Source organism: Mycteria americana, chromosome 7 (assembly GCF_035582795.1).
Source record: "Mycteria americana isolate JAX WOST 10 ecotype Jacksonville Zoo and Gardens chromosome 7, USCA_MyAme_1.0, whole genome shotgun sequence".
Taxonomy (NCBI): Eukaryota; Metazoa; Chordata; class Aves; order Ciconiiformes; family Ciconiidae; genus Mycteria; species Mycteria americana.
In genome coordinates this window covers 58,909,840-58,919,449 of record NC_134371.1, presented here as the reverse complement: position 1 = coordinate 58,919,449, position 9,610 = coordinate 58,909,840, and the positions used below count along the sequence as shown (strand labels likewise).

General features: G+C 63.5%; 1 protein-coding gene across 2 annotated transcripts; it reads left to right on the top strand.

Moving 5' to 3' along the window:
* The first annotated feature begins 629 nt into the window (after positions 1-629).
* HECTD3 (HECT domain E3 ubiquitin protein ligase 3) lies at positions 630-9,550 on the top strand. 2 transcript variants are annotated; one of them, XM_075508648.1, is made up of 21 exons: positions 630-1,146; positions 1,241-1,401; positions 1,953-2,045; positions 2,473-2,608; positions 3,005-3,120; positions 3,386-3,499; positions 4,581-4,663; positions 4,904-5,069; positions 5,640-5,721; positions 5,996-6,178; positions 6,274-6,317; positions 6,436-6,500; positions 6,776-6,879; positions 7,162-7,281; positions 7,410-7,499; positions 7,592-7,798; positions 8,055-8,184; positions 8,657-8,731; positions 8,975-9,056; positions 9,125-9,196; positions 9,373-9,550. In XM_075508648.1, exons 1-21 carry the CDS (start codon positions 817-819, stop codon positions 9,455-9,457), a joined length of 2,538 nt encoding a protein of 845 aa, XP_075364763.1. In that variant the 5' UTR covers positions 630-816; the 3' UTR covers positions 9,458-9,550. The 2 variants fall into 2 exon arrangements, with proteins under 2 accessions (XP_075364763.1, XP_075364764.1); XM_075508649.1 differs by lacking the exon at positions 1,953-2,045.
* The last annotated feature ends 60 nt before the right edge of the window (positions 9,551-9,610 follow it).

The window sequence follows — 9,610 nt, the reverse complement described above, 5'->3', positions numbered from 1 at the left end:
GCGTGGGGTGGAGCTGAGTTGCTCTCTGCCACCGCCTCACTGTGGTATGCAACAGGCAGACATGATGTGGGGTGACACACTGCCAGCGTTCTGGGGTGGTTGGGTGCTGCTGGGTGTCATGGCCTCGTTCCTGCTGCCAGGATGCCACTGCTGGCTGAGATAAAGCTGCTCCTGGGCAGGAAAGCTGTCATCCTCCCCAGTGGGTGCCCAGAGCTGGGCAGGTGCCTGGGCAGCAAGCCCGCCTGGGGCAGGAATGTGTCCCCCATCCAGCCAGGAGCTGGCTCTCCCCATAGCAGGATGCCCGCTCCCCTCCTCTCCCTGTCCATGCCCGAGATGTAGCCCTGTGCCCTGACCCCACAGGGACCGCCTCTCTGCTTGTAGGGATGCAGGCAGCGACAGGCACCTTGGAGGCCAGGAGGGAGCCGCGGGGTGAGGGGATGCGGGTGACCCCGGTCAGCTCCCGCCGGGGACCGAGGGGCCGGGGTGGGTGTAACACAGTCGCATCTCGGCAAAGCGGGGATGACGGCGGCCCCACACCCAGCACCCCGCCGGGGAGCGGGGGGTGCTGTGGCCCGGGAGGGGTGAAGAAGGGCTGGGGCGTGCCGGAGGGCGCGGGCGGAGCGGCGCCAGGCCGGGGAGGAGGCGGCGGTCGGGAGCTGGGGCTGCCCGCGGCGGGGCGGCCCCGGAGGGCCGGGCCGGGCGCGGCAGCACGGCCGAGGGCGAACCGGAACCGCGGGCAGACCGGGGCGGGCAGGGCCGGCACAACCCGGGGCGCAGCGGGAGCGGCACCGCCGGGTGCACGGTACCCGGTGCGCGATGCGTGCGGGCGGGGAAGCGCCGCACCAGGTGCTGGGCCGGCTGCGGTTCCTGCTGCAGTGCAGCGAGTGCTTCCGCCGCGCCCAGGCGCTGCCCGCCGCGCTCTGCTACGTGCCGCGGGAGGTGCAGTACAAGATCTGCAAGGACCCCGCCGCCGCCGCCGCCGCCGCCGCCGCCCGCAGCCTGCTCAGCGTCTGGGACAGCCCGGGGCCGGCGCGGGGCGGCAAGCGGGCGGCGCGGGCCACCATCGAGGTGCGGAAGGGCGGCTGCCTCCGCGCCACCGGCGAGGAGTACTGCAACGGCGCCGGGCTCTGGGTCAAGCTCAGCAAGGTAACGGGGGGACGCGCCCCCCGCCGTGCAGCCGGGAACCTGCCCGGGGGACGTCGGGTCCCGACGGCGGTGACAAGCCGGGATGTGCTTTCAGGAGCAGCTGGAGGAGTACACGAGCGGCCATGGCCTGGCTGAGGGCTGGCTCCTGGCGCAGAGGTTTGGAGGGGGAGGCGATAAGTTGGTGCCGGTTGAGTCCGTGGAGAAGATCCAGTGGCAGCACCAAACGCTCGGGGTTGATTATAAACCCGCGGTCAGGTATGGCCCCAGCCTGCTGCACCCCGGATAGGGACTGGGCTGCGGGTGCTGGAGGTGCGTGTGGCCGGTACCCAGAGAGGATGTGTGACCCAGCCATCCCAAATCCCTTGGGCACGTCCAGCACAGCCCCCCTCACTCCCTCCAGTGCAGGTGGGACACATCCCTGCCGAGCCACCTGTGGGCAGGAGGGTGCCCCCTCATAGGCTAATGCTGTTGGCTTGTGGCAGCACCTGCGTAGGATAAAGATGATGCCAGGGGGTTTCTGAGGCACTCAGGTGTGGGCTGAGCCATGTCACAGAGGTAATGCAGTGATGAGAGAGCTCGTATTTGATTTTCATGATGGAAGGCCATGAGCAGGGCTGGATTCCCCCGCTCTGCCCCAGCCTGCACCCGCATGCAGGGATGCTCTCATTCCTCCTGCACCCCCTGGGTGCTGTCACTGGTCCTCCATCGCTCCTGCCTCCACTCCAGGCTAAGGCACTAATGCTTGGGCACACTGAGCACTGACTCATCTTTTCCCTTGTGTGACTTCTCTGCTGGTGCTGCTCCAGCTGGGAACACGTGGTGGACCTGACGTACTCCATGCGCCTGGGAGAGAAGCCCAGACTCATAGAGCAGGATGAGGCCGCAGTGCAGAAGTTTCGGTACGAGTGCATCTCCTAGAGTGGTACTACAGCACCCCAAGGGGCAGCCGGCTGGGGCCTGGGCATGCCTGTGGGGCCAGGACTGGCTTCAGGGTTGGGAGTGGGGAGGATGGGTGCCATGAGATGCCTTTTGCATTGATACTGTTCGACACTGCTCAAGCAAAAGTGGCCTTTGCTCCGTGGAGCATCAGAGCGACCACGTGGTGCTATTCCCACTGGGCTGGGGTGGCCATAAACACCCGTCATGGTGGTGGTGAGATACAGCCATGCCATCTGCCTGCGGCAGGGACAGCTGCCTGGCTCCATCCCGATGTGGTGACCATGAGATGCTGCGGCCGATCCAAGCTGGGGCACCTGCACAGTGCTGGTGGCAGGTTTGGGGCATGGCCTGGCCTCCCTGTCCCATTAACACGGAGCCCCCCTGCAGGTCTGTACCCCCGGGCTGGAGCTACGAGCATGACATGGAGCTGGGGCGCTTCCTGTACGATCATAGCGAGAGGGAGCTGTGGTACGGGGACTGCACCAAGGAGCACCTCAGCAGCATCAAGGTCTCCTCGCAGGTGGTGCGTAGCAGGCCTCCTCCACAGCTTAAAATCAGCGTGAGACCACACGAGCATCGCCACAGCTGCGGGGAGGAGCGGCTGGCAGTGGGGAGGAGCGGCTGGCAGTGGCTGTCCCCTCCGTGAGGGGCAGGGGATAGTGGGGTTTTGCTGCTCTAACGAAGCTGCAAGGAGTTGGGCATCTGGAGCAAAACCCCATTGTGTCTCTGGGGCGCTGCGAGGGGTCCATGGCCGTGCCCAGCTTGCTCTGTGTGGGAGCCACCATCCACCCGCAGCCCAGTGAACTGAGGGGCTGGCCTAGTCCTGACCTCCTCTGGCCCCATGGGACCTGTGCAGGGGGTGGACATGGTGTGCCCAAGGATGCTCAGCTCGCTCCCTCCACTTGCTGCACTCTTGCAGGAGAACTGCGGCGTGGCCCATCTGACTGACAACCAGACATACACCTTCTGGGAGAGCAACGGTGCCCTGGGGCAGCACTGGGTGCGGCTCAACATGAAGAAAGGCGCCATTGTCAAGTGAGACCTTGGGGTGTCCCCTCCTGCTGGCAGCTATGCCAGGGATGGGCAGGGTGCGGGGCAAAACACCATCTTCCTCTTGAAAGCAGCTTTCCCTGGGCTGCAGCCGGGGACTCGGGGTCGAGGTGGGGGGGCAGCTGCTGCCAGATGCACCCCAGGAGGACATAGCCTTGTCCCCACCCCTGGGACATCTCCAAGGGCATCTCCATGCCCAGGCAGCTCAGGAGGGGAGGACAACACTGCCCATTGCTCTTCTCATCCCCAGGAAGCTGTGGCTGATGCTGGATGTGCAGATCAACTCCTATATACCCAAGCGGGTGGCCGTGTATGGCGGGGTGCCGAACAGGCTGCAGCACCTGAGAACCGTGCTTATTAATGAGTGAGTAACGAGTGAGGAGCTTGAGTCTGGCTTAGGCCAAACACCCAAGCTGTCTCTGCATCCCAAGCAGATGCTAAGCAAAGGGCTGGGGTCAGTCCTGAGTGAGCCGGTGGTGATGGTGGCTCTCCGTGGGTCCCTGAATGCAGGTTACGTCTGTCCCCGCAAGTGTCGTGGGCCCCCACCTCCACGGGCCAGCCGGGCGCCTTCATCTCCGCTCCTGCTCCTCCTCTGTGCTGTGGCAGCTGGGCTGCAGCATGCTTCCTCTTGCTTGGTGACTTTGGGGTCTTTCCTCCTCCTCCTCCTCCTCACCTCAAGGGACACGTGCCACTGCCGTCTCCTTTCTGAGCACCTCTGCCTTGCTGTAGCCGAGAAGTCCTGGGGTGCTTCACCTCTCCCTCTTCACTCTGGCTCTGCAGCACCCTTATCGAGGCAGGCAGGGGTTTACACAGGGGTGCAAAGATCTCCTCCTCCTTCCCCAAAACTTGCCTGTTTGCCTTTTTTTGGCTGAGCAGTGAGATTTGTCTTTGAAGAAGCATCCATGAGTCCGCCGAGGCGTCTTTCCTGGTGGCAGGAGCCAACTCCTCTCTGCATCTGGGTAGTTGTGGTGGTTTTTCCCCATGGGCCTGTAGGTCTTTGACGGGACCTTGCCAAAGGCTTTGGAAATACGAGCGAATCAGTTACCAAATTGCTCATCTCCACAAATCCCTGTTTCCTTCAAAACACATCACCCTCGTGTGAGCAGCTTGGCTTGAAGGATGGTTGTGCCAATGCGGGATGCGCCAGGACCCCCCGGGAACAGCAACACGCTGTCGGCCATCTCGCCTTTCTGTTCTGCTTTGAATTTATGCTCTTTTCTGGCTCTTTGGATGTGGCTTCCACTTTCTTCAGGATGTCTCTGTGCCTCTGACAGCCTCTTCTCTCCGCTCGGTCCCCTCCTGCCGCAGCCCTGGTAAGGGGGGGGCTTTCGCCACGGGTAGCGGCGCATCCTCGGCTGGGGAGCCGGAGTGGCCCGTGCCTCGTCGGCCGCCTGGCCGGTGTCTGTGCCTCGCATCTCTGCCATCTCCCTTTGTGCTGTGTGCAGGAACAGCTACCGGGATGTCTGCATCCTCCGTAACATGAAGACCCACCTGCCGGTGCTGGAGATCCGCTTCCTGGAGTGCCGGGGTGAGCCTGCGCTGCCAGACCGGGGCTGCCAGCCCAGCCTGGCCCGAAACCTGCAGCCGGTCCCGGCACCTTGCAGCTCTTCCTGTTGCACCGGCTGCTTTTGGGGGTCCATTGGAGGAAATGAGCTTCATTTGGGATTCCGCAGGCACTAGGGGCCCCTTGCCCCCAGTTGCAGCATCTGAACTGTGCCAGCCACACAGCTGCAGCCACAGACGCAGCATTGCTGTCCTTTCTTGGCAGACGAAGGGTACAACGTCCGCCTGCGAGGGATTAAGATCAAGTCCTTCTGGGAGTGGGACCTGATCCTCAACGCCAGCATGTTCCAGCCAGCCCGGCTGGTGCGCTACCCTCTCCTGGAAGGGGTGGATACCGATGTGCTGTACCGGCGGGCCGTGCTCATTCAGAGGTACGGCATCGTCCCCGCAGTGAGCCCGGGCCCTGAGAAGGACTGAGCTCTGGCCTCTCTAGCAGCGTGTTGCATGTGTCTTGCTTGAAGTCTGCCATCTCCTTTCCCATGTGCAGCAGGGACTTTGGCTTGCTGCTCCCCATCCGAACACGGCTGCTTCCAGTGCCTGGGGAGCACGGTGCCGGCATGGGACAAGGGGAACCTGCATTGTGGAGTCTCCCACCCCTCTGCCTGCAGGGTAGCCCCAGGCTAGGGTCAGCACTGGCCCCACGGAGAGACCCTCTGCAGCAAGTCAGCTGCAGTGCTGTGGTGCGGGCTGGGCTGCCCTTCGTTTGCAGCTTTTTCTTGGGGGTAACAAAATAAAGTGCTTGGCCAGAGGGTGCTGGTTGGGTGCTCCCCTTGGTGTGCCAGGGTCCCTCCGTGGGCTGGAGGAGACCCATGTGCAGGGAGTGCGGTACCTGGGCTCAGTGCATGCCTGGGGCTGTCTGCGGTGAAACGCCACGGGGGTATCGTGCTCCACACGTTCACCAACGCCCTCGCATCCTCACGCTGCTCCTCTCCGGTCTCCAGGTTCGTCCAGCTCCTGGACAGTGTCCTGCATTACCTGTTCCCCCTCTCCGAGGAGAGCATCGGCACTTTCAATGCACTCAGGGTGAGCGTTTGCCAGGCTCCCCTGGGATGGTACCGGTAGGAGCATCTCATCGTGGGCTCAGCTGGTTCCCCCGGGGGCTGTGGCATGTCCCCCTTCATCTGATGGGGACAGACCAGCCCAGGGCTCGTGCTGAGAGCTGCCATGCTGGGCATTGCCAGAGGGATGGGGGAGCTGAGCATCCCCTGTGACACCGGGGGCTGTGCTTGGAGAGGGGGAAAGAGAGCACGTGGCATCACTATCCGGCCTCTAACCATCCCTGCTCGTCCCCTGCTAGAGCATGAAGCCATTCCTGCTGCTGTCCAAGCAGAACACAGCCCTCATTGCCCACTATCTTCAGTCCTCGGAGAAAACCCCCCAGTACATCCCGCCAAAGCTGCACATCAACCGGCACCTGGCCCGGGAGCACCGTGCCAACCCCGCGCTGGACCCCAGCTGCAGGAACACCGTCTTCACCCAGGTACGGCAATGCCATGCCCCACGCCGGGTACCTGCCACTGCAGCATCGCTTGCCCCCGCTGCATCTCATCCCCTTTCCGCTCTGCTCCTCTCCAGCTGTACGAAGGCCTCAGATCTTCCAAGAGCAGTCTGGACTACAGGTAGGTCTTCACGTCGCATTTGTGGGGTGTCACCTCCCTGGAGCAGGGTGTGGGGCGATGCCGGGTGCTGCTGGCTCTCTCGGAGGACGGGGTGCATGAAGCTGTTGCTTCCCCGCAGGTGGCCCCTGACCTACAGCCAGTGGTGGGAGTGCGAGTTCATCACCGAGGGCATCATCGACAACGGTGAGAGCTCTCCCCTCCTGCCTGGGGCTCTCCCCTGGGCTTTCTCGTGCTGGGGGGCAGCTCGGTGGGTCGCCCGCTGCGGTGGGGTGCCCACACTGTCCCGGCTGCTCTGCGGGAGGCAGCCCCGCTCTGCACACGTGGGGTGGCCCCTGCATCTCCCCTACGCCCCCGGCGCTGCCCCTGCCGCACGGGGAGGGGATGGCTTGGCCAGATCCTGCGGCTCAGCCTCTGGCCCCGGTGCGCCAGGCACTAACCAGCCTCTGCCCCCATTGCAGGTGGCGGTTTTCGGGACAGCCTGTCGGATGTGTCGGAGGAGCTGTGTCCCAGCTCGGGCGATGTCCCTGTGCCCCTGCCCTTCTTCGTGCGCACCTCCAACCAGGTTTGGCACCCCGCTGTCCGCCTGTCCCGGCCTCGGGGGAAATCCAACAGAGCCTGGGGGCTTGTCCCTCAGCTGCAATATCTTGGGGTGTTAGTCCTGCCTTAACGCTTGCAGGGCTATTGTCTGGGGGGGCTGTGCTTGTAGCTGGGTGGTGGAGATCTCCTGGAGGGGTGTAAAGGGCAGGAGAGGCAGGTGGAAGGGTGATGGAGAGGGAGGCTGCAGGAGGGACCATGCTGGGCTGGTCGCATATGTGTCCACAGGTCCTAAGCCTCTGTCCCGCAGGGTAACAGCAGCAGCACCACCAGGGACATGTATGTCCCCAACCCCTCCTGCAAGGACTTTCCCAAGTACGAGTGGATCGGGCAGCTGATGGGAGCAGCCCTGAGGAGCAAGGAGTTTTTGGTGAGCATGGCAGAGCCTCCCCGGCCAGTGAGGGAGCTTGGCGGGGGCCACCATGTCTCGGGCAGAGGGACTGCCCTCAGGTGAAGGAAGGACACGGGGAGGACACACGTCTCTTTCCTCACTGGCAGATGCTGTCTCTGCCGGCGCTGGTGTGGAAGCAGCTGGCAGGGGAGGAGGTCAGCTGGAGCAAGGACTTCGCCACCGTGGACACGGAGCTGGTGAGCGGGGCTGGGGGCCAGCAGGGCAGTGCCATGCACTCCCATGGCTTCTCCAGCTCCGCCGTGATGGCTTTCGTCCATTGGGGTTGCAGGTGAAGCTGCTGGAGGTGCTGGAGGGGGTGGACAGGGAAGCCTTCGAGTTCATGTTCGGCAGAGAGCTGACCTACACAATAGTGCAGAGCGACCAGCGCGTGGTGGAGCTGATCCCCAATGGCAGCAGCACCGTGGTGCGCTACGAGGACCGCAAGGAGTTCATCCGCCTGGTGCAGAGGGCTCGGCTGGAGGAGAGCAAGGAGCAGGTAACAGGAGTGGCTCCAAGGGGACCCTGCCCCTGTGGCAAGCCTTCCTGGTACCTGCGGGGTTGGTGGCTGTGAAAATGTGTCCTCAAAACCAGCTCCAGCTGGGCGGTTCCTCCGTGCATCCCATGCCCAGGATGTCCCTGAGCCCTGGGCACCACCCTTGGGGTCCTGTGGTCCCTGCCCCCAGTGCCCTGGCTGGCTGCCCTGGGCTCAGACCTGTCGCAGTGATGTGGGACCCCTCCTGTGCCCTCCCCAGATCGCAGCCATGCGTGCCGGGCTGCTCTGTGTGGTGCCCCAGCCTGTGCTGGACCTGCTCACCTGGCAGCAGCTGGAGAAGAAGATCTGTGGGGACCCGGAGATCACAGTGGCCGAACTGCGGAGGTTCAGTAAGTGCCAGGGCCAGCCCAAAGCTGCTCCCAGCCCTCCGCGTGGGCAGGGGCTCCCCTCGACAATGCTCATCCTGCACTTGCATCCTGCCCTGTGCTGAGTCCCTGGCCATGGGGTGTCAGGGAGCCTGGGGGAGCATGAGCCAGAGGGATCCTGGATAGGGCTGGGATGCTTCAGGTTTAGCTGCAAACCCCACCAGTCCCATCTCTGGTCCCTCTGGTCCTTGGCAACTGTGAGCAGAGGCAAATAGCCACTCTGCAAAGTGGCAACCCCATTTCTCCGCCTGCCTTTGCACAGGGTGCCAGCCCCGCTTGGGGTGCCGAGGGCTCACAGGGGCTCTCCGAGAGCGGAGGGTCTCCTCCTCTCCTGCCTCCACTCTGGGCTCTCACAGAAGGGTGGGATGGATGTGTCCCGTGTTAATTTGCTTTGCTGGGAGTTTCTAATGAAGCTGTTGCACATTCCTTATCTCAGTGACATTTGAGGACTTTCCCCCCAACGACACCCGTATCCAGAACTTCTTGGAGGCACTCAACAACTTCACCAGTGGTGAGTGACCCCGAGCCTTTCCCTGCTCTTCACGTGCAGCGGGGTGGGCCAGGGGACGGGGTACCCACTGCCCTGCGCTCCGGGGATGCTCAGCGGGTGCTTCCCTGGGAGTTAGCTGGGGTCATCTTTAGCTTTGCCCTGCACTCCTGGGATGCTTCTGCAAGGGCAGACCCTGCCACAATGGCAGCAAGTGGGATGGTCCTGTCCCTGTCCCTGAGACCTGAGCCCTGTCCTTCCCCTCAGAGGATCTCAGCCGCTTCCTCAAGTTCGTCACTGGCCGGAGCCGCCTCCCAGTTCAGATCACTGTCTACCCGCAAAGGACAGAGTGAGTCCGTCCTGCGCCGTGCCGGGGTCCCTGCGCCGTGCCGGGGTCTGACTCTCCTTTCTCCCAAGCTCGAACACATTGGACCTGATGCCAGAGGCCTCCACGTGCTCCTGCAGCTTCTTCTTGCCCAACTATTCCTCGTGAGTCAAGCTGGGGACAGGGCACGGGGATGTTCCCCTCTCCCTGGGGCTGGCATTTGGGTCCCCTCCCAGGCTCCCCATGTCCTGCCCCAGGGGCCATCCAGGTGGGCGCGGGGAGGGAAGCGTGGGGCTCTTGGTGACTGTCACGGCCGTGACCCAGCGTTCCCTCGCCCCAGGGCCAAGGCCTGTGAGGAGTTGCTGCGGTACGCCGTGTACAACTGCATGTCCATCGACACGGACAGGAACCCCTGGGATGAATGAGGTCCCGCAGGCGCTCCATGCTGTGGGAGCTGCCCGCCCCAGGGACACCAGATTCAATAAAACTGCAGGGCTGGATCCTGCTGTCCTGCCTCAGGTCCTGTTCGTGTCCGTGCTTCTCGAGGGCTGGGACAGAAGTGTATGTGGCCAGTGCTG